This window comes from Jaculus jaculus, chromosome 5, assembly GCF_020740685.1.
Source record: "Jaculus jaculus isolate mJacJac1 chromosome 5, mJacJac1.mat.Y.cur, whole genome shotgun sequence".
In the NCBI taxonomy this organism is placed as follows: domain Eukaryota; kingdom Metazoa; phylum Chordata; class Mammalia; order Rodentia; family Dipodidae; genus Jaculus; species Jaculus jaculus.
Genome location: NC_059106.1, coordinates 38,879,426 through 38,907,165, shown reverse-complemented (window position 1 = coordinate 38,907,165; position 27,740 = coordinate 38,879,426). Strand labels below are relative to the sequence as shown.

Here is a 27,740-nt window from a genome sequence, read left to right as displayed (position 1 = left end):
TCTGGAAGGAAGGGCCCAAGCTCAGGAAGAAAGGAGGGAAGCCCAGCAGGCTGGTTCTGGGGCTGCCACCAGATGGCGATGTTGTGATGAACAAGCTACGTTGTGTCTGGTGAGGCCACCAGGACTGCACGTCCATCTCACAGTACCTTGGGTCTGAAGGAGAGGGTCTTTCTAACAAATATACACAATGGGACCCACCTGTAGCAGCTAAAACACAGTCAGGGAAGACACCTGACAACACGGTAGAAACATTCTTTTTTTTTTTTTTTTGGTTTTTTCGAGGCAGGGTCTCACTCTGGCTCAGGCTGACCTGGAATTCACTATGTAGTCTCAGGGTGGCCTCGAACTCACGGCGATCCTCCTACCTCTGCCTCCCGAGTGCTGCATTCTTTTTTTTTAAGTGTCTTTATTGACAACTTTCATAAATATAAACAATATACCATGATCATAATCTCTTTTCACCATCCTTCATTTCCCCTTCTCAGGTCCTCCCTTTGGCAGAACTCCTTCTTCTTTCCAACTAGCCTCTCTTCTATTTTGATGTCATCATTTCCTTTCTTTCTATTTGGCAGGTCTTGTGTAGGTAGCGTCAGCCACTGCGAGGTCATGAATATCAAGGATATTTTGTGTCTGGAAGACAATATAGTTAGCACTCCTCTCATTCCTTTGGCTCTTACATTCTTTCTGCTACCTCTTCTGCAGTGGTCCCTGAGCCTTGGAGGGTGTGACAGAGATGTGTCACCTAGTATTGAACACTCTACTGTCACTTCTTAGTTTGGGGACAGAGTTTGTTGAGTTTTGAGTCACCACAGTAGTCACTGCTATCTGAAAAGAGAAACTTCTCTAACCAAAAGTGAGCGTAGCATTAATATATGGGCATAAACATAAGTATTTAGAGGGTAATTTGGTGGGCATAATATATCCTTGAGCCCAACAACAGTAGTACTTACCACACTAGGACTAATGACCTCCCCAGCTATAGGCAAGAATTTTCTCCTGTGGAATGGACCTCAAGCCCAACCAGTGAGCAGTTGGTTTACCCCATAGCAGACATGCCACCATTGCACCAGTTGCCACATTTGGCCTGGCTGGCCAGCTGTAAAGTTGGCAAGGTCCGCTGCTGGTTAAGTACACTGATGACTCCCACCCCCGCCCGCCAACAGGCTACATAGGTTTTTCTAGCTTCCTGACCACTAGTCAACAGGGAGGAGGCTTCCAGCCCAGCTCCCTCTTGATTTCTCAGTGACCTGCAGCCCAAGCACATGGAGTTTGGGCATGACATTATCTACTTCCACAAAATATTTCTCCCCAAACTCTCTCTCTCTCTCTCTCTCTTTCAGTCTCTGTCTCTCTTTTCAAGATAGGGTCTCACACTAGCCCAAGCTGACCTGGAATTCACTATGTAGTCTCAGGGTGGCCTCGAACTCACAGTGATCCTCCTACCTCTTCCTCCCAAGTTCTGGGACTAAAGGCATAAGCCACCACACCTGGCCCACTCTCTCTCTCTTTCTTTCAAACATATATGTTATTAGCTAGGGAGGTTGCCATATGGCTTATTCATAAATCTTAAAAAAAAATTTAGGGTAGGGTCCTGCTCTAGCCCAGGCTGACCTGGAATTCACTATATAGTTTCAGGCTGGCCTCAAACTCACAGCAACCCTCCTCTCCTACCTCTTCCTCCTGAGTGCTGGGATTAAAAATATGTGTCACCATGGCCAGCCTTTAAATTCTTATTAATCTTCCTTCCACCCCCTCCTCTTCTCCATTCTCTTCCCTTAGACCACCCCCCACCAGTATTCTGCCCCTTGACTTTCAGATCTACTGTGCCTTCCACATAAGCCCTTCCCTCTCTTCCTTTCCTCATAGCCCCTTTCTAGCTTCCTGCTCTCTGCTATTACTCACTTTAATTCTAATATATACAGAGCTAAACATTTGAATCTAGGATCCACATATGAGGGAGAACATGTGGGGTTTGACTTTGAGCCTAGGTCATCTCACTTAGTTTGATCTTTTCCAGATCCATCCATTCAAATGTTCATAAGGGAGATTGGTTTATAACTTTCTCCTTTCGCCTTCCCTCCCTCTCTCTCTCTCTCTTCATTCCTCCCTCCCTCCCTCCCTCTCTTTCTTTCTGTTTTGTCTTTATCTGGTTTTGATAATCAAGATAATGCTGGCTTCCATGAGCTTGGCATTCTTTCTTTTCTATTGTATGGAATAGTTTGAGAAGCATTGGTGTTAGTTCTTCCATGAAGGTCTGGTAAAATTCACCAGTGAATCCATCTGGGTCTAGACTTTTTTAGTAGGAAGAATTTTTTTTTTTTTAAATGACTGCTTGGGTCTCATTGATTGTTATAGGTCTGTTTAAATGGTTTATCTCATCTTGCTTTAATTTTGGTAGGTCATATATGTCTAGAAATTCTTCCATTTCTTTCAGATTTTTGAGTTTAGTAGAATATATATTCTTAAGGTATCTTCTTATGATTTTATGAATTTCATTGGTATTTGTTGTAATGGTGCCCTTCCCACCTCTAACTTTGATTTGGTTTTATCTCTCTCTCTCTCTCTCTCTCTCTCTCTCTCTCTCTCTTTCTGTCTCTCTTTGAGGTAGAACCTCACACTGTCCCAGGCTGACCTGGAATTCACTATGTAGTTTCAGGGTGGCCTCAGACTTACAGTGATCCTCCTACCTCTGTCTCTTGAGTGCTGGGATTAAAGGCATGCATCACCATGCTTGGCCAGGTCTCTCTTTTGGTAAATTTCACAAAGGATTTATCAATCTTTTTTATTCTTTTTTTCTTTTCACTTTTTAAAGATTTATTTTTATTTATTTATTTATTAGAGACAGGGAGAGTCAGACCCTCTAGTTACTGCAAACGAACTCCAGACACATGTACATCTGGCTTGCATGGGACCTGGAGAATAGAACCTGAGTCCTCAGGCTTCGCAGGCAAGTGTCTTAACCACTAAGTCCTCTCTGTAGCCCTTGTTTATTCTTTTAAAGAGCCAGCTCTGTGTTTCATTCATTCTTTTGTTGTTTCTAGTTCACTAATTTCGGCCCTGATCTTTATTATTTCTTTCCATCTACTGATTTTGGGTTTGGCTTAGTTCCTCCCCCCCACCCCCGACCCCAAGGCTTTAGGGTATAGCATTAACTTGACTGCTCTAATATTTTTCTTTTTTTTTTCTTCTTTCTTTCTTTCCTTTTTTTTTTTTTTTTTTTTTTTTTTAGGTAGGGTTTCACTCTCACTCAGGCTGACCTGGAATTCACTGTGTAGTCTCAGGCCCCAAACTCACAGTGATCCTTCCTCCTCTGTCTCCTGAGTGCTTGCATTAAAGTCATGCACCACCATGCCTGGCTTTAATTTTTTAATATAGGTACTGTTGCAGTCTGGTTCTCATTGCTGATAGAAATCACCCAACCATGAGCATATTGTGGGAAAAAGAGGTTTATTTTGGCTTACAGGCTCGAGGGGAAGCTCCACGATGACAGGGAAAATGGTAGCACAAGCAGAGGGTGGACATCACCCCCTGGCCAACATAAGGTGGACCACAGCAACAGGAGGGTGTGCCAAACACTGGCAAGGGGAAGCTGGCTGTAACACCCATAAGCCCGCCCCCAACAATACACTCCCTCCAGAAGGCATTAATTCCCAAATCTCCATCAACTGGGAACCTAGCATTCAGAACACCTAAGTTTATGGGGAACACCTGAATCAAACCACCACATTCCACCCCTGGTCCCCATAAGCTGATAATACATGATTTTAAAACACAATGCACTCATCTAACTTTAAAAGTCCCCATAGTTTTTATCAATTCCAATGATGTTCATACATCCCCATAGTCCAAGATCTTTTAACTGAGCCATAATATCAAAAAATAACCTCAAAAAACCCATAATGGCACAGAATAAACATTCATACTGCAGAAGATGGCATTGGTCACAGCAAAGAAACATTCAGCCAATATAAGATTTAAAACAACAAGGGCAAACATCAAACTGTAACTCCAAGTCCAACAACTCTAGTCAACGACAAATTTCCAAGTCTGATAATTCTACCCAGTAATAAGTCTCTGGCATTTCAATTCCGCCCCTCTAGCTAGGCTAGTCACAGTCCTGGAAAACTTCATCATGGCTGGCAGCAATCCTTGGCAGCCATCTTGTGGTCCCAGCATTTCCACTGGGCCTCTACAGCAATCCACGGTTCATCCTCATGGCTCCATGGGGTCTCCATGCAGGCATCTATCAAACCTGCTTTGCACTTCCCATGGCCATTGCCAAAACACAAGACCACATTGCAAACTCAATGACCCTCTTTCCAGCTTTTCTTATACTCCACAATACCAGGTAGGGTGCCAGTTTGTTAAACCCAGGGGTAATAAAGCAGACTTTGAAGAATAGGACACTCCTAGAGCACTCAGGCCCCCCTTCAAAAGAGTCTACATTCTTTTGTTGCCCTAGTACAGGTCAGCTGGCCCAATCTCAAAGGTTGTAATCTCTCAATTGCAGCTGAACGGGCAGCTGTTCACCCAAAGATACTTCTTTCTGTGCCATATCCCTTTGCTTACACCAGTTCATTTCTACACAGAGCAACCCTCCACAATTTCTCAGGACACAGGCACAACAGCAGTTGTCACACAAACTGCTAGCCCAGTCCAGGCAAAGCTCTTTCTCACCCTCATAAGTCAAACCTCAGAATCCAAAGTTCTTACTGCATTCAGGCCTTTCAACTCTGTCCAGAATAGTCCATCAAGCTTCCTTATAGTACTGCAAGGTGTCTCTTAGGACAAGGTTTCAAATACTTCCACATTCCTCTTGAAAATCAGCTCCAAAAGCCGAAGCCACACACTCAGTGTCTAGCAGCAATCCCATTCCTGGTACCACTTTACTGTTGCAGTCTGGTTCACATTGCTGAGAGAAATCACCCAACCACGAGCAGCTTCTGGGAAAAAGAGGTTTATTTTGGCTTACAGGCTCGAGGGGAAGCTCCACAATGGCAGGGGAAAACTATGGCATGAGCAGAGGGTGGACATCACCCCCTGGCCAACATAAGGTAGACAATAGCAACAGGAGAGTGTGCCAAACACTGGCAAGGGGAAGCTGGCTGTAACACCCATAAGCCCGCCCCCAGTACACTCCCTCCAGAAGGTGTTAATTCCCAAATCTCCATCAGTTGGGAACCTAGCATTCAGAACACCTAAGTTTATGGGGGACACCTGAATCAAACCCTCACAGGTGCTTAAAGCTATGCGTTTTCCTGTTACAACTGCCATCGTTGTGTCCTGTAGGTTTTGCTATGATATATTTAAGAAACATTTTTCCCACAGAGGAATCTTTGCAGTGCCTTTATTTTTTTAACTTATTATTATTATGAGACACAGAGAGAGAGAGAGCGAGAGAGAGCGAGAGAGAGAGAGAGAGAGAGAGAGAGAGAGAATTGGCGTGCCAGGGCCTCAGCCATTGTAATCGAATTCCAGATGCTTATACTACCCAGTGGGCATGTGCGACCTTGTGCTTGCCTCACCTTTGTGCATCTGGCTAATGTGGGTCTGGAGAGTTGAACATGGGTCCTTAGGCTTCACAGGCAAGTGCCTTAACCACTAAACCATCTCTCCAGCCCCAGTGCCTTTATTTTTATTTTATTTGTTTATTTATTTTTGGTTTTTCAAGGTAGTGTCTCACTCTAGCTCAGACTGATCTGGAATTCTCTATGTGGTCTCAGTGTGGCCTTGAACTCGTGGCGATCCATCATCCTACCTCTGCCTCCTGAGTGCTGGGATTAAAGGCATTCGTGACCACGCCCTGCTTTTTATCTTTATTTATTTATTTGAGAGAGAAAGAAAGATGGAGAGAGAGAGAGACAGACAATGGGTGTGCCAGGGCCTCCAGATGCATGTGCCACCTTTTGCATCTGGTTTACATGGGTCCTGGGGAATCGAACCTGTGTCTTTTGCCTTCACAGGCAAATGCCTTAACTGCTTAGCCATCTGTCCAGCCCTGCAGTGCCAGCGGCAGATGTTCAAGGTAAGCGCTGCACTATTTCGGAGGGTCGTGGGACCCACAGTCCTGTGGTTGCTGAACCTCTGTCTCCAGGACACATCTTCCCATGAGCTCTTTGGGCTCCAGCCCAGCGCTGACTGTGCTCTCAGGCTTCATGTTGCCGTTCTGTGATTCACAGCTTACCTCACTTTGTTTCCGTGGGGTCAGGTCTCCATGATGCTTAGGGTGAATAATGAAGAGATGTTTGTCCCGTTCTCTCTGTGGTCTGTGCTGAGTAGGGCGGGGTCTGGTGGGAGGCAGGCTGGGGCGTGCTGGCTGCCCTGGGCTGGCAATATTGGTGAGGAGAGAAAAGCATCCAGCTAGATGGGTATGCAGTGAAACTGGGCTTGCTGCAACAGCAGCTCCCCTAGAGAGCGAGGCCCTTGTGAGCCAACCCTGCTGGGCACAGTGCCTTCCCTGGCCTGGGAGCCAAGGGCAAGTTACAGCCAGGAGCACTAGGAGGACGCCGCTCTCAACGCTTGTTTTTCTGTTTTAAAGGTGATCAACACCCAGTGACTGTATTGGCTTTGCTTTTTCTTTTTTGCTATCTCACAGATCGACACAAACAGCAGAAGGGTACGAAGATTTATACCTTGTAGTTCTGGAGGATAGACTGCCGAGCCAAAACCAGAGTACCCTAGGGGCCGTGCCCTGGCCTTCTTGCAGCCTCCTGGGGTCTCACATACGGCCTGTGGCCCCTTCACCCTCAGAGCCGGGGTCTCTCTAACCTGCTCCAGGAGCCTTCTCCTTTGCCTTTAACCTCTTGCCCCACTCATAGGACCTCCCATGGTTACAGTGAACACCCCAGGTGACCTGGGGGGGGTGCTGACTACATGGTGAGCATCTTTGCTTCTTCCAGCAGCTGAATCCCACCTTGGCCACAAAGCAGAACATGTTCTTAGGCCTTGGTGTGTGTGTGTGGGGGGGTGGAGGTGTGAATCTTGGGAGCCAACACTGCAGGAACTACATGCTGGAAGACTGAACAAGGAGGAGAAACAATTACAGCCTCGAGGCCCAAACCTTGTTCCCAGAGCGTTTACATTCTTGGAACAGCACACCTATCCATCAGCCTGTTCCACTGTGGCTTCACTAGAGCCTCCTGCTTGCCGTGGGTCACCATTTGTGTCCCATTCCCCACCCTTTCCTCCTGCACAGGCCTCAGGCTGACTTGGCCAGGGTCAGGTGGCATGGTCCTGAAGGTTTCAGAGTTGCAGAGAGACCTTTGCTGGGCCTGTAGGCTGCCTGGTGCGGTGCGCAGGCGCTCACAGAACTTCCGACGGAGCCTGGGGTGGTGCTGTCTGGCAGGAGGGGGTGGGGGAGGAACTTCTGTCCCTGCGTGCTCGGGCTCTGGGAGGAGGTGGCTGCACATTTAGTTCCCTTCAGCGAACGGACTTGGATGCAGCAGTTAACTTGCATGCACCATAAAACTAGAGCGGTGCTTCCTGGCCCCAGGGAGCTCAGGGCGCTCTCTGGGCCAAGACTGTGGGCCTCACAGAGGCCTCTTGGCCCTATTTAGGTGGGGGAGGACAGCCTGTCCCTCCCCAGCCATGTCTGGGGAAGCAAGAAGGTGTGACTAGCTGAGTCCAGCCCAAATGGGGCCTGCCTTGGGGAGGGGGCTCTGCTGGGCAAGACCCTGCCCTGGCTGGTTCCTGGGTGGCGGAATCGTGTCAGTCTTGCCAGCGATGGCAGACACAGCCAACCATTGGTGGGCCAGGCCCCTTCCCTGGGCAGCAATGGGACCACCTTTTGAGTCTGGCTTGATGTGGGCAATGTGTGTGTAGACACAGGCTGACAACTGTTTCCTCAGCCAGGGACATAGGTGGGTTCTCCCTTTGGCCTTGTTGCCTGACGCCCCATCTAACAGACACTTCCCTGAGGGTTGAGCAGCCAGCCTTCCCTTGGCTGAGACCACAGGAGGAGCTGCGGTACAAGCCAAGGCAGGTGTCTGGTCCTGCGGGCGCTTGTGGAAGCTGGAGTGTGGAGAAGGTTCCATTCAGCTCAGTGGGGGTCCCAGCGTTCTTCCCGGGGGGCCTCTCACAGCTGTGGACCGTGACCAGCAGCCTTAGTTCTGGCTATTATCATGGGCCTGAGGCTGTGCTGGGCTCCTGGTTTTAATCCAAGTGGGTTAAACACACTCTCTGAGTGACCCATCTGGGGCTTCCTGCTCTGCACTCCTGGCTCCAAGGTGAGGAAGTGAAGGTTCACAGGGGCTTGGGGGTCAGCATGGTCCCCTGACAGCCCAGAGGCTGAGCCAAGTCAAAACTCCTGCTCACAGGACTCCTGTCCTGCTTCCCAACCAGGGCAGCGAGACGACAGAGGAGGCCTCTTTTAGTCTCCCTGGCATAAAAGTACCAGCCCTGGCGTGATATGCCCAGGACACAGGAGGGCACTCTGGATTTGTTCTTTGTCTACATTGAGGCTTGGGCTATCCCAGGAGCAGGCACCCAGGCCCGCTGGGTCTCCACTGTAGACCTGAATGCACTGGTCTTCTGTACTTCTCACCTTTGCCTAGTGGCTGATGTCTACGGAACCTACAGACAGCTTGGGAACATTTTGAGTCTTGGGGTAGGGGAGAGCGTGTGGCTCTGTCATGGACGGGGCTGGCCACATCTGGGTGTCCTGGACAGTGGATGGCTCTCAGCTGGTCTGTCTAGATCCTGTCGGGCTGAGAACTTGGCCTTGATCCCTCTTGCCTTTTCCCATCCCCCATGAGGAGAGAGGTGGCTAAGCCCCAGGGCAGGGGCTGCCCAGACAAGGGTCAGGGCCAGCTTTGGTTCTGTTTACCAGCCTGTCCTGTCTCTGCTCTGAAGAAGCTTGAGAAAGCCAAGGATTGGTGACTTTCAGCCCCTGAGCCAGCAGAATGGCACCTTGGCCAACTGAACCAGTGTTGATGTGCTAATCCCAGGGCCCCTGACTCTTGCTGCCCGTGGTAGAGATTTGGCAGATGTAATTGACTTCAGGATCTGGAGATAGGAGATAGGCCTGAATTACCTAGGGCCCTGTGTGCTATCACAAGGTCCTCAGTGGACACTTGACACAGCAGAGAAATGCTGTGACCTGGGAGGCGGAGGTTGGAGTCATGCCTGAGAGAACCTGCTGGAGTCCCTGGAAGAAGCTGGGTCCAGGGCCCCCTGCCCATGCCTTGATTTCTGCCCAGTTGTATGACGTAGTCTCTCTGGCCTCCAGAGCCAGAGCCGAGAGCGATGGATTCCTGTTGTTTAAGTCACCCCGTTGGTGGTATTCTGTGACAGCGGCCACAGGAGCTTGTCCAACTGCCTTGCTGTTGTCTTCAGGACACCTTGGGCATTGTTAGTTCCAAGCTGGGGCACCATCCCTTCTCGGCTCTGCCCACCAACCCTTACTAGTTCCAGCGAGCTTGAATTTCCCTTCCAACAGGCCCGGCTGGGTCCGGATCCCTCCTTTTGGGACCCTACGTACGTTTTCTGTGTCCCACCTCCCCTAGCTGGCCATCACTTAGACTTGTGCTGTTGTGGCACTGGTCTAGCTTGGGACATTGTCATCAATATTTTCTGTGTCCCCAGGGCTTGTGTAGATTCGTGTTGGCGCTGTCTCCCAAAGAGGTCATAGTTTACCCATCTCTGGGGGGCCAGACACCTACCCTGGCATTTGGCAGAGTGGCAGGAAGGGGAGATGATAGTGGCTTCCTGGGGGTGGGGGAGAGCTCACTGGGTGCTTAACCCCACCCAAGTGGCTCCTCTAAGCCTGTTCTGCCTGGGGTGCTGAGCAGGCATGTCTGCCCTGCAGAGCAAGCTTGCGCAGAAAGCCCCAATTGTCCCGTTGCCCCTGAGGGAAGGAGGGGCCCATCCGGGCTCTGAGGCAGGAAAGAACATTTCTTGTGAGGTATACAGGAGGCCCTCACACCTCCTGGCAATGTCAGAATTACCTAGAGTGTTGGCTGAGGTTGTTCCTTGTGCTGCTAGGCACAGCAGGGCAAGGGGTTGCTCTCCTCTCCTGGGGGAGGTGCCTTTCCAGGACTCTCACAGCTCAGTCTCTTTGTGAAGTCTCTCCACCCATACCTACAGCCCCTTGTCTTTCCCCTGGTTCATTGTAGCCCAGCTGGTTTTCGTCAGCCTCCTGGCTGGAGATTCAGGGAGCAGCCCCGGCCTGTCTGGGTGACACCTGGCTGTGAAAGGGGGGATTCTTGGTCTCATGGGCAGGCAGGGCCTTGTAAATCCTGGCTTCTGACAGGCAGCCTGAGGCCTTGAGTGGGCAGGCAGGATCAGACATAACTGTCCCCACAAGCCCGTGTATCGAGGCCCTGGCTCTTTCCCTGCCCAGTTGGTGTGGGCGGCCCCCCCTTTGGGTGTCTTTGCCTTGGTTCTGCAGGGGAAGGTCTGGCTGGCATAAGTAACTCACGGGCCAGGGCGGGGTCCCTCAGCCGAACTCCCCACTTTCTGCCTCTCTACCAAGACTTAGAGGAAGGGTGTCTGAATATGCTGAGGGTCCTATTGTGGAAGTTGCCAGCCCCACCCACACGTGCGTGAGTGAGAGAAACCAGGGGGAGGCCTAAGCCCTGGTCAAGAAGGTCCAGTGGGTGGTGGGTCCCTTGCTTATGGTAGGAGGGTGGGTGGCCTTCAGCACAGCCTCAAGGCCTTGGCAGGTGAGTCTAGTGGGGTGGGGATACACTCGGAAGGAGGGTCTGCCATTTTCCCAGGCTCTCTGTCCACTGCCAAAACGTGCCGGCTGGGTGGGCCCTGCTAGTGGTCCTCAAGCTGAGCCTGGGTTGCAGAGAGGACTTGCGCCTCAGAGCTGTCCAGTGGCCGGAGGGCAAGGCTAGTTGGGTGGGGCAGGCTGCATGTCACTTGCTGCTTGAGGGCTGTGGCTCAGTCCTCCACCCTTGTCCCACTGCCCCCTGGGCTCCCGGTTCCGCCCCAGCTACTTTGACGCTGTCACGGTGCCATGGCCACACGGAGCCTGTGCACGTGTTCTCCTCACATCCTGGGGCCTGGAGAGGACGCTCTGCCTGGGAGACCGCTGCAGCTGGGGCCAAATGCGCGGCGCCGCTGTGGCCAGGTTTGGGTTCACATCCCACCCTCCCAGTCGGATGCCGTGTCTCTCATCGGTGAAGCAGGGCTCCTAAGGACTGCGTTACAGTCCCACTGGACCTCGTGGTGGTGGTGTCCAGCTTGGAGCTTGCTGCCACAGCACCTGGCTCTAAGGATCCACTTTGAGTGTGGAGTGGGAGAGAAAATAAATCTTCCAAGCCCTGGTTCCTAGAGGGTGGCCATAAGCAGGGAGGCCGTCCAGCCAGGGGGTTCCCTTGGTGGGAGCTGCGGTCTCCTAGTTTCTGACCTCTGCCCACATCCAGCTCCCTTGAGCTGTTCTCAGCCTCCCCTACAGGATGGTGTGTATGCGAGAGGGCTGCCACCCTCCTCCCCCTGTGAGGGTAGAAGGCAGGGGCGTGCATGAGGAAGGAGAGCCCATTGTCCCATGACCCGGGAAGGCTGTGTGCTGCAGGCTCCTTGGGGTCTAGAGTGATAAGTTGAAGCCAGCCTTGATAACCAAGGGTCCCTGTCAGAACAGAGGGCAGGGAAGGCACCCAGCACCCTGAGGACATGCATCTGCCAGGGAGGATCCAGGCTGGCCTGCCAGGGATTCCTTGGGTCACATAGCTGGTGTTTGGCCTTGAAGGACATGTGAACGGGGACCAGTCTGGGGCCAGATCACGTTCTGTTGTCAGTGCTCAGCTCGAGCTGTCTGGGAGGGGCCCACTCCTCACATCCCACCCCCCGCCATCTCCCCCAGGGCCCCGTCACTCTGCAGCCTCTGTCTGCTCAGATGATTAATGATGGCCAAGCCTGTAGCCTGTCCCTTGGGGTCTGTGCTGGCCCTGGCTGACCCCTGCTGCCTGTCTGGGCTCTGTGCTCCTTGGAACTATGCTCTGTCCCCTGGACGGGTGTGTGTGGGGGGAGATCTACAGGAGCCACATGGTGTCACACCATGTTAGAGAGCGGCTGTCTGTAACCGGCAGGCCTGAGATTGTAGGGCATGTGCCAGGAACCTGTCTCCTCTTGATGAAGCTCTTGGGTAAGCGGCTACGCAGGCCTGGCTCTCGGAGCGTGTGCTGTGCACTCTTTCTCACCTGTGTCACTCCTGGGGGTCTTCGAGCCCCATAAGCAACTGCCCAGGCCAAGGTGACTTGAATCCCACAAGCAACAGGCCAGGTTGGCTGGACCATACCTTGTAGCGGACCTAAGGGTCTTATGGTGGCAAGTCACCCGTTAGCATCTTCTGTTAACGGATGGGCAGATGGGGTGAGCCCGCCCTCCCAGGATGAGCATTACGTTGCCCAGGGGCCATGGCTGCTGGACAATTGCATGATGTTTCTGGAGGCACTGTTCCTAAGCCGGGCCCCTCTCTTCTGCTTCAGAACCCTGGGGCAGTGGGGCTAAGGACCCATGTGAAGATTATTTTCACTTTTTGTTTAAATTGAGGTGAAATTCACATTAGTGAATTAGTCCTTTTTTTGAGGTAGGGTCTCACTCTAGCTTAGGCTGACGTGATGTGAAATTCACTATGCAGTCACAGAGTGGTCTTGAACTCACAGCGATTGATCCTCCTATCTCTGCCTCCAGAGCGCTGCATTAAAGGTGTGCACCACCATGCCTGGCTAGTCCTTTTGTGTCTTACCTGTGTTCTATTTTCCCTATTTGTCTCATACAAGACACAGAGTCATGGTGTGTGGCCCCTGTGACTGGCCCCTTTACTTCCCACTGTTTCTGTAGTAACATGAGAGAGTTGCCAAGGATCATGTCAGAACTGTGGGAACCGCAGAGCACTGCAAAGAAGCACTGGCTCTCAGTGAACTATGGGGGTGATTCAGTGAATCAAGGGGTGTCACAGTGAACTATGGGGGGTTCTGGCGAACTGTGGGATGTCTCAGTGAACCATGGGGTGTCTCAGTGATCTGTGGGGTGCTGTAGTGACCCATGGGTACCACAGGAAATTGAAGAGTACCTCAGTAAATTGCAGGGTACCATAGAAAGCTATAGAGTTTCATCATGAACTGTGGGGTGTCATATTGAACTATGGGGGTGTCATCCATCTGTGGGCACATCACTCGGTGCAGATGACAAGGACTGTGGGGACCCAGAGTAAGGCTCAGGCCACCTCAGGACTGGAGGGGGCTGCTCAGGGTGCGTGGGATAGGATACCTGGCACAGAGTTACCAGGGTGGGGAAAGAGAGACCACAACAGCTGCTGTGGGGGTGCTATTCTGGGTGCCAACCAAGGGGAGGGACTTTCCCCGTGGGCAGGGACAGCCCCTGAGGTTGTGGGCTGCAGTGGACACCATAGCCCTGATGCACATTGTGGTAAAAGTTGAGGCCTTGTGAGGTTGTCCTGCCCTGCTGCTGGTGCCCATTGACCATTTGGGCCCTATGGGAGAACCTTCTTGGTCTCTGGCTCTCTCTGGTGGCCTGACTGACAGGATAAGCCTGGAAGCTGTCTTGCGCCTCACACCTAGGCCTACCGGTCAGGCCTCTGTGGTCTTCCAGGTCTGTAGACAGGGGACCCTGGTCACCCCAGCCTGACCTCTGCTGGGCTGGCCTTTGCGTAACTGTCCAGGAATTCCCAGAAAACTCCCACTGTGTAACTCTGCAGGGCTGAGCTGGTGGCTGCATTCCAAGTCTAGAGGCAGCTGGCCCACAGCTTTGACTACATCTGTTCTTATGGGACTGTGGGTATCCCTAGGGTCCTTACCCCAGGTGAAGGTTTTCCGGAGATTCTCCCAAGGAACTACAAAAAGGTGCTGGATCCCCTGGGACAGACTTAGGCTGGCTCAGACCCGGGAGTGCCTGCACCCAGTTCCATCTGCTTCCTGTGCATGGCCCGAATGGTCTAGCTTACGGCCCAGCAGTAATACCTGGTAGGAGGTGCAGGCTGTGTGTCTGGCTCAGAGCCCAGCTTCAGGTTTAGGAGACCTGTGGCCTTTGGCTTTGAGGGTGTGGGAGGCTTTGCCTCCCCAGGACCTTAGCTCAGCAGGGGTGGGTGGTAGGGATTCTGGGTGGTATGTCACCCTGTCATGGTCTGCACAGGTCTCAAGTGCTCCCTCATCCTCTCTCCCTGTCATAGTTCCTTCAGTCCCTGGATGGCCAAGTCATCTCACAGAATCTGGGGGTAGAACTGAGCCCCAGAGCAGTCACCCACGTTCTGTATCTGTAAGGACAGGTGGGGGTACTGGGCACCATGGGTTCATGGGTCCTGCTAGCCTAGGCCTGGCAGCTTGACTATGTGCTTGAGGCTCATAGCCTGCTTTAGCCTGACTCAGCTCCAGCGAATCCCCAGCATGGAAGGGGAGACCAGAGCTCTGTGGTGGGGTTGGGGTGTGAAACCTGTGAGCCGGGTTCTGGGGACCATGTGGAGTCCCCCAGCCTCAGAGCTGAAGGAGACAGAAAACCCGGTGTGGTGCAGGTAGCCCACCTGGAGCACACAGGCTGCTGAGGGCTCACCCCAGCTGCGGAGGCTGCGTCCATGGAGCAGGCTCTCCCCTGCTGAGATGTCAAGATGGTGTCTTGCAGTTCTGTAGTACCAGGCACCGAGACAGTCACTTCCCCTGGGTGTTGGGCACGGGGTGGTAACTTGGTGTGTGCATGGGAGCCTTCCACCAGGCCTGTTACCCTGGCCAAGGTCGCCGGTAGCCTGGGGTTCTCTGAGCCTCCCTAGCCAAGGGCTCAACTGTTTTTCCATGCCCACAGATGTGGACGAGTGTGCCAGCGCCAATGGGGGCTGCGAGGGCCCTTGCTGCAACACCGTGGGGGGCTTCTACTGCCGCTGTCCCCCTGGCCAGCAGCTGCAGGGTGATGGCAAGACCTGCCAAGGTAAGGCCTTTCTGGCATTGTGCCCAGGGGAGGAGCAGGTAGGATGAGCTGCGGGAGGCCTGAGCCAGCACAGGGAGCCAAGTCTTTATGGGATAGGGGCCGACACCTCTGAAGGTGCTCTGGGACAATGGCAAGCCCCCTCTCCTGGCAAACAGTGTCAGGAGCCCCGGGGCTGGAATTGCTCGCCAGCTCTGAGTGGTTGCTGAGACTCCGCCCCAGCGGCCTGGCAGGCTGTCAGCGAAATCAAGACCAGACAGAAAGAGACCCTGGAGAGACGAGCGGGAACAGACGAGGAATGAGGCAGGGAGGAGACTGGAGGACGGTGGGGCCCACACTGTCCCCTAGCTCCCCAATCCTTCTCAGGCTGCCCTCCTACTTGACTCTAGGGCTGGTTTGGGCAGCTTGGCCCCTTGGAACGTTTGGGGGTTGTCAGTGGTCAGGGCTTTGGACCCTGGTCAGCCAGCCCTCGTCTGCTCTCCCTTGTCAGACAGTAGCTGTCATCTCGTGTCTTAGAATGTCCTTAGTCGAGCGCCACACTGTCTGTGGCCATCTAGCTGTCCAGCTGTGAAGCATCTGCCCAAGGGTGGGGGTCCAGCCTGGCTTGTTGGGCTTGAGGTTGGGAGAGGCAGGAGGGATGTCTGCCCTGCCTAAGATATTGTGGATGCGTGGAATCCCATGTGCATGCTTGTGGCCAGCGGGAGGCGACGGTGTCGCGATGACCTGATACTCATGCTCCAGCTGTGGGACAGCCTCAGGCCTGCACCTGCATGTGTCTGGACTAAAGGGAACTATTAGATGTGTGTCAGAGGTTTGACACCCAGAAGGGCAGCATGGATTGGGGTTCAGGGATTGTATCTTGTGTTTCCCTACCTGGACAGTTCAGTCTTCAAGGCCGATGGAGACCTCTACCTGTGGGTGGATTTGGCCTCCACTCAGGGCTTCTTGCCGCCAGCAGAGATTTGTGTCCTGAGTAGGCGTCAGACCCCACTCTTGGTCTCTGACATTGTGTGTGGCTCATGATTTGAACAGGCTTAATGCCAACCCTTGGGAGCAACTCCTGCTTGCCAAATCTTGAGTCCCTGTGACAGGGCTAGTCATAAGTACCCAAGACCCCCAGTGGGCCAGGGTCCCTTTACTCTGGTGGATTTATTTGGGTAGAAGGTTGTCTAACCCCCACCAGCCATGGGTTCTGGACAGCCTCCTTCATTGCCAAGAGCCTTGGGTGTCTGTCTCTGAAAGTAATGGTGAAGCTGGCATATGGAGTGAACTGAGGGGCCTGGCTTGGACCTGGCCCTGAGTAGCTTCTTCTGAGCCAGGTCAGCCAACTGAGCGCTGGCCTTACTCGGCCCAAGTGCCGCCTGTCCAGCCCCTCTGCTCTTGCAGTTTCTTGCTCCAGCTCAAGATGGAATCAGGCTCCCCAGCCTTATAGCTTCCAAGGTGAGGCTGGCTTGGGGTGCCTTGTTCACTGCCCCCAGGGAATCCCTCCCCTGTACTGCATGGGCTTCAGATCCATTTCGGTGGCGTAGAGGGTGTCAGGCCAAGAGCTCAGTAGGCTCCGTGTGCAAGGCAGACTTCTGACATTTCTTGGGTCTGCTCCATGGAGTGGGTTCCAGTCTTTCTTGTGGCTGGCTAGCATTCAGCTTGACCAAGCAAACCTCTCTGTCTGTCTGGCAGCCTTCATATGTGGGCAGATGCCCAGTGCACCTGCTGTCTCGGGCTAGCAGTGATGGGCCCTGTGTGGGGTCCTTCTTGATCCAGCAGAATAGGCCCATCCCCAGCCATGGAGACACTCCAGAGGGCCCTGCACGGAGATCACACTGTGGCCTTTAGAAGTTGGTGGCAGGATGAAGATGGTGCTGTGGGGCAGACAGGTGCTGCCCTGCTACCCAGGGCCCTTGGTGCCCAGTGCTTCTGACTCCAGACACTGGCAGGTTGCTTTGGGGTGATGGGGTGGCTCTGATGCCCTCTGCGTTTCCTGAAGCCCATTGTGGGTGGGTTGGGATCTCTGTAGTAGGGTTCCAGATGGGTATGAGTCAAAGCATTGGAAAGGGTGACCCCTAAAGGCCCAGGGAGCCCCAGAGACAGAACTACTCAGGCAATCTGTACCTGTCCTGTCTGGGAAAGGGGTGCCTTTGTGTGGAAGTATGGGTAGCTTTCCCCCCTGAACCTCCTCCTAGAAGCTGTGGTTCTTGTTGTGTTTATGCCCACCTAAGTTGATGTTGGCCAGGGCACACAGGCATGTGGGAGCTGAGAATAGTGTCAGTAAGCAAATCAGATCTTACTCCCTTGTGTACCGCTTTAATTTAGGACTAGGCCTTGAGCCTAGGGTCTTACACATGTTCGACATGTGCCCAGGCTGAACTTGAACCCAGTTGGGAGCCTCCTGCCTCAGGCTCCTGACTAGCTGAGGTTACAGGCATGGGTCTTTACGCCTGCTTCCGCATTCCATCAGGCAGCACTGGATTCTCCGGGATCTCTAAGGACACCCACAGTATTTTTGCCATCTGGCAGAGATGGCTAGAGGCAGGGCATGACCAGATGACTGGGGCCCAGGCAGGAGGCTTGATGATGTCTCATCTAGGGCCTAGATCACCTCAGATCCTGCATCCTGGCATCCTTGGTCTTCTTTCCCCCTGCTGCCCTTTTCCTGGCCCCAGACCCCTGGGGCCCCTAAGTGAGCTTTGCGTGTTTGGGGTGGCTAGAGCTCCTAGTCACCTCATGGCCAAGAGGGCCGTGCTGAGAGCCAGGAGCCTGCTGTGTTTTCTCTGCCCCTGCCAGCCTAGCCTCTTTTGAAGCTGCAGCCCTGGCTGGCCAGGGAGGCTGCCCGCAAGTGTGAGCGCGGACTGTAGGAAATGGAGATGTCCCGGGAGAGAAGGACGGCTTTGCTCACTCATGCGGGCCAGTGTGCTCCAAGTTGATGGTGGGGTGAGCCCAGAAAGCCCTGCAAGTGATGAATCGATGCTATAAAACTGAGCGCTGGCGCAGGGACCTGGCCCGAGGTGCTTTGGCCCCCGTCCCTGGGACCTTGTCCAGGCTGGTGTGTGTCATGTTCTGGGAAACTTTGCTGGAGCCAAGACTGAGTCCAGTCAGTCAGCTGAGTCGGGTGACCAGAAAGGGTACATCTCCTGAGTTAACCTGGACACTGGCTGCTTCTGCTGTGCTAGGAGGAGCTACCCCCTGGCCTGGAGCAGCCCTTCCTCTGAGCAGGGGGCCCAGGCCCCTGCATAGCGGATGTGAACAGTGGCTCTGCCGTGAAGACCCCTTCTGCGTGCCTCAGCACTCTGAACTCATCTCCTTTCCAGTCAAGCCCCCCTGGAGAGATCACTCCAAGTCCAGCCTTTGGTGTCAGCAAGGGCTGAGTCTCTGCTTTGGCCCTCACTGTGTGGCTTTAGGTGAGAAGCCCCATCATACTGAACCCCAATCTCTTTGTAAAGCAGGAAAAAATAAGACTTGCCTCTCAAGACATTCTAGAGAGAATTCAGAGGAAATGCCTTGAGGTTGTGGCAGTCTTCCAGTCCCCAGATTGGCCTCAGTGGCGCACCGTGAGCGGAGAGGAGCCCCTGCTGACTGTGGCCCATGCATGGCCAGCCTTGGGGCCTTGCCCTCCTGTCTTCCCTTCACCAAGGTTCTTCTTTTAATATTTTATTTATTTGTAATGAGAGAGAGAGAGGTGGAGGGGAGGAAGGGAGAGAGGGAGAGAATGGGCACACCAAGGGCCTCTAGCCACCACAAATGAACCTAGACACATGTGCCACTATGTGCATCTGGCTTATGTGGGTATTGGGGAATTGAACCTGAGTCCATAGGCTTTGCAGGCAAGGGTCTTAACCACTAAACCACCTCTCCAGCCCCCAAGGTTTTTCTTTTTACTTTTTTTTTTTTTTAACCTGGAACTTACTCTGCAGTCCAGGTGGGCTCTACCTCACAGGGGTCCTCTTACCTGAGCCTCCCTTGGGTGCTGGAATCAAAGGCGTGCACCACCACAGCAAGGTTCTTGAGGAACAGCCCCTATGTCAGGCCATCCCCGAAGCTTCAGTGTCCCTTATCTTATCTTACTTCCTGACACTGCTTTAAGATTTGGAGTTCAATCTTGAAATGTTCTCATCTATAAGTTGGCTCCAGTCTTCACATTAAATAGATGGAGAGTCGTGGGGACGCTGTACCAGGGAGCGTCACTCACTCCCATTTCTGAGAAGTTAGCACTATCAGGGATTTCTCATGGAAAGGTGAGAGGTATGGGCGCCATCGCTTCGTGGCTGGTAGGCCTCCTATTCCCAGGACTGTAGGGCGGCCCTTCTGTACTGGGATGGGACTCTGCCTGGGATGTCCTGCTGTTCCTGTCCCAGCTGATCCCATTTCTGCCCAGAGACAGGAAGGAGCCTAGAAAAAGGGGAAGGGGCTGGGCAGGGCTTTATCTGGCTTGCTTTATTCTAGAGGGAGGCTTGGCCTGCTAACCCTGGCCTCTTGCTGCCCCTTCAGATATGGAGGTTCCAGGGTAGAGTTGGGGGCTTCTTAGGATTGTTCATGAGAACCCTCTGGGCTCTAGGCCTTGCTGGACGCTACGTCATCATCCCCAAGGAAGCTTGGCTCCCCCTCCCCCTACATACAAAGTTCCCGCCTGTCCTCAGCTGTCACTGTGGCTCCAGTTCTGTGTCTGTCACACCCGCTTGCTCAGCCTTGCTGCATGAAGCCGCTGCCAGGTCCTCTCAGTCCCCAGGGAGAGGCAGGAACGTGGGAAGTGACTTGGGATCCTGATTAAGAAGGACTGATAGCAGCTGTCTCAGGCCAGCTGCACCTTCTCATAGCAGAGCAACCTCAGACCCCTGTCCTGGTACTCCAGGCAGGTGCCTGGCCCTGCGGGTGGCTGTGTGTCTGTACCTCCTGAGGCCCTTGGCACCAGAGCTTTCTCTGACCTTCCCACTGGGCAGTGCCTTGCCCCCATCAGTAGCTTCCCCGTGGAGTCTCCCCGAGGCCTTAGTGTGTGAGGATTTTGCACTGCTTGGGGTAGTGTGGCCTCAGTGGAGGAAAAGAAATTGCAACTGAAGGAGGTCACTGCACACTTGGCGCTCATGGTTACCATGTGGGCTGACGCCGTGGCTCTGTGATAAAATGGAACTTGAGGCCCAGAGAGGGCGGGCCAGTAGTGGTTGCAGAATCCTGGCCAGAGGGGGTGTGCTTTACCATATCTCACGGGTGAAGTTCAGAGTAGCCCTGAAGGGACCCCAGGGGGTTCTGCTTAGCTTCTTGAATGTCCTCTGGCCCCATCTGGAACCTTCTGCATTCTCCAAGGAGGGCCGATAGCTTTTCAGTAGCTAGGTAGGTGGGTGTTGGGGGGATGCAAGGAGTGCCCTTGTTCATTCTCCACCCCTTGGCCATTAGTACCTGGCACTCAGTGGACATTTGGCAGGTGCCTGCTGAGGTCATCTGAATGTTGGTGTCCTGTGAACTTGTATGTCATACTTAATCTTCAGTGTGGTGATGTTAAGGAAGAGGGGTTCGGAGGTAATCAGTGCCTTGTAAAAGAGCTTTAAAAAGAGGAATGGAAAGATGGCCACATCAGTAAAGCCCTGGTATGCGGTCGTCAGTGTCCTAGTTCAGATTCACAGAACCATATGCCAGGTGTGTGGGTGCACATCTGTAATCCCCGCATTTAGACTAGTGGAATTGGTGAGCTCTGGCTTCAGTGAGAGAAACTGTCCCAACAAATAAAACAGTGAGCAATAGGAAGATATCTGACATTGAACTCTGCACACGTATCCATGTGCATACACACAAAACAACATGCAGAGAGAGTGCTTGCCCCATGGGCCGTGTGAAGAAGACATAAGCGCTGTCTACAAAGAACGGGCCTTGCCAGGTGTGTTGCACACACCTTTAATCCCAGCACTTGGGAGGCAGAGGCAGAGGTAGGAGGATCACTGTGAGTTCAAGGCCACCCTGAGACTACACAGTGAATTCCAGGTCAGCCTGAGCTAGAGTGAGACTCTACCTTGAAACCTCCTCCCCCCAAAAATAAATAAAAATAATAATCAGCCAGGCATGGTGCTGCACACCTTTAATCCCAGTACTTGGGAGGTAGAGGTAGTAGGACCACCACGAGTTCGAGGCCACACTGAGACTACATAGTGAATTCCAGGTCAGCCTGGGCTAGAGTGAGACTCTACCTTGAAATCCCCCCTGCCCCGCAAAAATAAATAAAAATAATAATAAGCCGGGCATGGTGGTGCATGCCTTTAATCCTAGCACTTGGGAGACAGAGATAGGAGGATCAACTGTGAGTTCAAGGCCTTCCTGAGATTACATAGTGGATTCCAGGTCAGCCTGAGCTAGAATGAGACTCTATCTTGAAATCCTCCCCACTCCCCCAAAATAAATAAAAATAATAATAAGCCGGGCGTGGTGGTGCATGCCTTTAATCCCAGCACTTGGGAGGTAGAGGTAGGAGGTCCACCATGAGTTCAAGGCCACCCTGAGACTACATAGTGAATTCCAGGTCAGCCTGAGCTAGAGTGAGACTCTACCTTGAAAAACAAAACAAAACAAAATAATAATAAAAAGAAAGGGCCTCACCAGACACAATTGTGCCTCACTTTGGTTTTCCTTCCTTATCCCTTAGCCCTGCACACAGTCAGTTCTATGGTTTATCAGTTACCAAATGAGGGAGGGATTCTGTTAATGCAGCAGAGCTGCCTTCCCTGCAGACCACGCTTGAGGCTGGGGGATGTGGCATGGCCTGCCCAGCCTCACAGCCACACACCTGTAGACTTTGGAGCCAGGTGTGAACCTGGCCTTCTGGCTGCAGAGCCCTAGCTTCATTGCCGCCAACACTGGAACCTGGGCTTTTCCGGTCCATTGTCCAGTGGCTGTGGCGAGGAAACCCAGCTGCAAGTGTGCGCTCCTTCCAGGAGAGATGGCAGCGTTTCCACAGGCATCTGTGGACAGAGGCCTCCTCCGTCAGAGGTGTTGAGAGTTGAACGCTTTCATTTCCCGTCGCTGGCGTATGCTCATTCCTCTAGTGAGCAAACTGGAAGGTGAAGCCTTGGTTGAGGCCAAGGCAGGAAAATAATAGCCTTCAAGGTCAGTAATTTGAGCCAGCACAGTGACAGCGGAGGCCCGCCCCGGCCCTCTCAAGGTCCAGGACACTGGGGCAGTTTCCCATGGGACACCCCAGCTGGGCAGCCTGCTGCCCTGGTATCCACATTTAGATACCCCTGCTGGTGCAAGCACCTGCCAGAAAAAGAGCTGGACATTGGCGCCGGAAAGGCTCAGGTTTTAGTCTTTGAGGACTGTCTTGGGGCAGTGTGACCTGGGACTATGTGGCCCTCGGAAGTCGCAGTCCTCAGATGGGTGGTGGTGGCCCAAGGAGAGGAAGTGGATGTGGAATGGTGAGCCCCAACATGTGCTGGGGGTCCTGGTTCAGTTAGCCAGTTCTCTAGGAGAAGAGAAGTCTTTGGACTAACAAAATGACCAGCAGCTACTGCGGGCAAGTCTTGTCTTGGATCTGGAAACTTCTATCGATTGACTAGGAACTTTCTGGGCTGGGTGCACATTCTCTCCTCTCCTCCTACGACCTCGGCCGACTCCAGTTTCACTCTCTGGTGGTCCAGAGATGACTCCTGAAGAGAGGAGGTGATTGATAGGTGACTTGGGGGAGGGGGTGCGTCGCGGGGGAGGGGGATGGCAGGAACACCCAACTGCTTTAAAGGGTGGCTGTGTCCAGCATGTCCCGGGCAGTTTACTCCCCTCTGTGTCTCCTGAGACTGTAGCCAACAGGCACTCTGGCTGGTCGAGGATGGCAATACATGTCCAGTGCCCATGCTGCACAGGGCAGGGCAAGACTTGCAGGCATGTGCTTGGCCTCTGTGTGCTCCATTTTGGTTCTCTGTCTCCATCCTGAGCCTCTGCGTGTCCAGCCTGGCCTCTGCCTGGAGCTCTGGGCTCCTGTGCAGCTGTTCGTTTTGGTGCATTTTGTTTGCATTCTGGTTGCATCTGCCTCATGGTAGCCCCATGGGCAACTTGTCTCTCTACACCCCATCTCCCCCATAAGGTATCCTGAGAGGTGGGTTCAACCCCAGGCCCCCCATTCCTGATCCGCTTATCCCCCTGCACCTTGAATATCCCTGCTGGGTGGCTGAGCTCCCAACCCCACTGAACCCTTAGCCAAACCCCAGAATGCAGTCCACTCCTAGGCAGAGGTAGCTCTGGGCCTGGTGGGGAGCTGGCCAGGGATTGGGAAGGGGTCAGCTAAAAAAGGCAGTGATAGGCCATGATGGAGCCTGGGACCCAAGGGCAGGCCAGCATGGAGGGCTAAGGACATGTATGGGCACTGAGAGCAGGGGAAGCCCTGGTGGGCTAGGGGTCATTGCTGTGCGTCTCATGGACGGAGGCTAGTCCCCAAAGAAGTCTGGGCAGCCTGTGGTCTTAGGCAGAGGATGAGCTACGTGGTCTGGTATGTGTGGCGGGGAGGGTGGCGGGGGGGGGGCTTGGAGGCAGGGGGTCTTCTTTAAGGCCGCAGAAAGCTGACTGGGCCCTAGGCACACTGCAGGAGTTTGCTGCCCTTCCTTGTTCCCAGCATCCAACAGGTGAAGGGAAAGGGCAAAAGGAGGGGTGATCAATGGTACTTCTGGGTCACGGGGGTGGCTGGGCAGTGTCTTGGTGATGGTCCCAAGCCACCAGCTTGCCAGTGCCTTCTAGCCTGCTGTGACCCAGGTTCTGGGCTCCGGGTCATGTGTCTAAGCCTGCCGTCTCCCCACTCTTCCACCCCCACCCACTCTGCCTCTTTTTCTTTCTAATATATACCTACATATATATATGTGTGTATATATATATGCTACTGACAACTTTTATACTTACAGACAACAAACCATGGCATTTCCCTCCCCTCCCCCGCTTTCCTCTTCATAACTCTGCTCTCCGTCATATCCCCTCCCTCTCTCCCTTAGTCTCTCTTTTAATTTGATGTCATCACCTTTTGCTCCTATTATGAGGGTCTTGTGTAGGTACTGCTGGGCACTGCGAGGTCTTGGATATCGAGGCCAATTTCTGTCTGGACAGTTGTATGTAAGGAGTGGTACCCTTGCTTTAGCTCTTACATTTTTTTGGCCACCTCTTCCGCAATGAACCCTGAGCCTTGGAGGGTGTGAGATGTTTCAGTGCTGGACACTCTTCCGTCCTTTCTTCTCAGCACCAAGTTGCCTTTGACTGCCTCTTTTTCCTAGCAACACTTTACCAGCCTAAGCGCTGTGAAAAGCCAATCTGATGTCCCTGAAAATGTCCTTCCAGCGGCCAGCTCCGGCCCACCTCCCCATGAACCCTCTCTGCTCACCGGCCCCAGCTTGTCCCTACTTCACAAGAGCAGTGAGACCCAGGTGTCCATGAGCCTGTCTTGCAGTCGCTGCTCCCTGGAAACTCTTTTGCCCACCTGAGCCAAGGCCCCAGGGAGTGACTGGCTTTTCCTGGAGTGGGGGTGTGTCCCTAGAGGGTTCCCATCAGGTCATTCCAGGCTACACATGACCACAAGGAGAGTAGGCAACCACTGAGAGGCTGGTCATGTGCACACACCTGGGTCAAGGCCTTCCCATGGCTTCAGGCCTGGTCTCAGTGGTACCTCTCTGGGACTGTGCTGGCATTGGAGTCTGAGGTTCTGTGGGGAGCCCCCGTCTGCAAGGAGAGGGGAGGCACCCTTGTTTCCACCTGACCCTGCCAGGAATGACTCCAGGCAGGAAAGGCAGCTGGACACATTTTCCTTCCTCAGCCTTGGTGAGTTGCAGAGGCCAGTAATGGATTTACCAGGAGGCTCGCTTAGAACAATTCCGATTCCCGAGGCGGAGCCAGGCCCCGTGCACTCTGAGGCCACGCGGGGGCCCTGGTGCTCTCTGTTCCTGAAATAAACTGCACACTGCGTGGGGGGGCGGGGAGGAATTGGGAGGGAGGGTTCTGGGACTGGGCGCCTACGGAGACGCAGAATGGATTATATTTGGCTACAGACTGCAGGCTGGCCTTCTGCTCTGGAAGTCAAGGGTCAGAAACAGTCAGCAGGTGCGTGTACCACTTGGGAGTGGGATTGCAGAATGAGAGGGAACTCTTTGGTTTAGAGGCCTGAGCCCTTCTGCTTCGGGCCTATTCCAGCTCCTTCCAGGCCTTTCCCCTTGCAGCTGGGGATGCAGCTGGTTCCGATCTCGGCCTGCTCTGCTCTGCCCTGCCCTGAATGGCCAGCTGTCACCACATGCATCATAGGTTGGACCCATCTCTGCATGGGCCTTGCACAACTTCTCTTCATCTTACTTAAGGTTTACTGGGCAGCATGCCCAGTCTGGCCCAGCAGAGTGGCACATGAAGATCCTGTGGGCATGGTGCTTACTGCTTCCACGAACCTCACCCCTACCATGGGGAACCTTAGTGCGTCAGGTGATAGACCTCGGGAGGGCTTTTCTAAGGTCACGACTCTATCTCCTTCCTCTGTCTTCACCCATGCCTTCTGTGGACGTCGTTCCCTCCCTGTTCCCTCATTAGGTACCAGATATGGGCTGGATGGACAGGGACCTTGGTTCCTTGGCCTCATGTACTCCCGTGGGATTGCCTGCTGCCTAGTGGTGCTGACAGCATGTCTGTCAGGGAAGACAGAGAGGGGTCTTGTCTGGCGAATGGGCAGGTCTCAGGGTAGGCATATCTGTGCCACCAGGCCCTAGTAAGCAGGCATTGGGTGGGGGGGTGGCTGACATCTGGATTGCACATAAGATGGGGTGGGGTGAGACAGCATAAGCCTGGGTGAGGCTGCCTCTCACCCAGGGGCTCCAAATTCCTGGGCAGGGCCACTGACCAGCTGTCCCTGCCACACCTCTGCAATGGGCTGGGCTCCTGAGGGGCAGGTCTCAGATAGACCCCAGCCGGTTTTGAAGGCTAAGGATGCTGCCTCTGGCCCTGGCTGGAGGGTGATTCTGTTTGAGAGATACTTGTGAGGACAGTGTCTTAAGCTGTCCCAGCCTCTGGGATCAGGATAGTGGCTCTTGCCATGGACAGAGTGAGGTGGAAAGGTGTGACCTTACAGCCAGGTGCCTGGTACCCGGTGGATGCTGGGCTGGCATGGGCTGTGTTTCTTTTTCTTCACCATCCTCCCTAGGCCTGGTGGGTCCTGATTGCTTATTGCTAGGCTTCAAATAACTTACTGACCATGCCATGTAGCCTGTCCCTTACCTGTGGTTGGCTGACCCAGGGAGCATGAACCTGCCTCCTTCCTGACAGCTGTGACTCAGGTGTCATTGCACCCGTTGCCCACCTGGCAGTGTTCAGAGGCCCACACTGGCCACTTCGGGGGTGCAGACTTCACTCCTGGAACATGACCACTGCCTCTGGGGACAGCTCCCAGGAGCTTTCTGGAAGCAAACATCCTGTCTCACTGTGCCTTGCACCCCTGGTGCAGGAGGTTCAGTATAGAGTTGGAGTGCCTTCCCAGAGGGGGTCACCCCTGCTGATCTGGTCACTGAGCGCTCCAGCTTGTTGGGCACAGCTCTTCCAGCTTCAGGCAAGCCCTTGAGACAGGGGTGAGACATGGTGGAGGGCTCAGGCGTCTCCCACCTAAGCTGGAATCCCAGACCGAGCTGTTCTTGAGGCAGCGGGCTGAGGGCTGTCAGAGGTGAGCGGTGTGGCTCCTTGGATGTATAGCTTCTTCCCAAGCAGTGGGTGTGATGCGTGCGTGTGTGCGTGCATGCGTGCGTGTGGAGGGGGGTGGGAGGGAGAGGTGGGGCTCAGTCTGGGCCCTGGAGCAGAGAAGGGGATTCCTGACTCAAGGTAGTGCATAGGGCTCTCCCTCCCCCGCCCCCGCTTTCTAGTCCCTATGCTATAGAGGTATGGGACTCTTCAGACTCCCTCCTTTGGGAGCCCTGGGCCAGTGGAGGATGGGAGAATGCAGGGCTCTGGGGGGTGCTCCACCCCCAGGATTCCCACATGGTGCTGTGGCCTCACACTGCCCCGCCTCTCCCTGGTCCCCACCAACGCTGCTCTGCAGGGCCTCCTGCCTTGCCAGGAGGGCTTCATTCTCTGCTTTGGTTTCTCTTCTGCTGGCCAGGACCCTCTTGAGCCTGTGTGTGTGAGATGTCTCTGCGTCCATCCCTGTCCGAGGTTTTGTGCATTTCTGCATGTCTTGTGTGCGTGTTTACACCGCAGGTCTGTGTGGACACGTGTTTCTGTGCACGTGGGTGTTTCTGCCTGCGGTTCTGCGTGGGTCTGGGTGTCTGGATCAGGGTCTGATTGTGAGTGCGCCGGCAGGAATGCATGCGGGCGGGCGGACGGGCGGGTGTTGGCCGGACCCACAGGCCCCCTGGTGGCGGAGGGGCAGGGCCGGGGGTGGGGCCCGGGCTGGAGGCTGCTCCCTCCAGAATCTGAGGATTTGGCCTTTACCTGCGAGGGGCGGAGGGAAAGCCGAGAATGTAAGAGGGGTGGGACGGGCCAAGCACAGCCGGGCTCCCCCGCTGGTGCTGAGCTGCCGAGGATCAGAGCTGGAGGGTTTCTGACTGTCTGGGCTGGGCGTGAAATTCAAGCGCTGATCTGTGAACCCCACAGGGGTTCCCTGAGCCCAGTCCTGCCTGGCCTGCCCTCCGGCTGCTCCGGCTGACCCAGCATGGGGGCGTCTCGGGGCCAGGGTGGGCTGGCTGCACTCTGGTGCTTCGGGCTCCTGGGGGGCCTGGCGCACGTCTCGAGCACGCACTACCGCTACCTCTGGAGGAACTGCTACCCATGCCTCCTGGGCCAGGCTGGGTACCCCGTGAACACCGGCGACCAGAGGCCAGGTGGGCACCCTACACGCAGGGGTGGTCGGGATCAGGGTGCCTTCCCCAGCACATTCTTTTGTTTCCTCTTTGCAA

General features: G+C 54.0%; 1 protein-coding gene across 3 annotated transcripts in view; it reads left to right on the top strand.

Moving 5' to 3' along the window:
* Megf6 (multiple EGF like domains 6) overlaps positions 1–27,740 on the top strand; it is a 111,667-nt gene that overhangs the window by 47,658 nt on the left and 36,269 nt on the right. The window contains exon 4 of one of the 3 annotated variants that reach the window (XM_004657712.2): positions 14,758–14,880. The exons of 1 other annotated variant lie outside the window; for it this stretch is intronic. In XM_004657712.2, coding sequence (XP_004657769.2) covers positions 14,758–14,880 — 123 coding nt within the window. Of the gene's footprint in view, positions 1–14,757; positions 14,881–27,357; positions 27,666–27,740 lie in introns of those variants that run through there. One more of the 3 variants, XM_045149739.1, reaches the window with a different exon arrangement.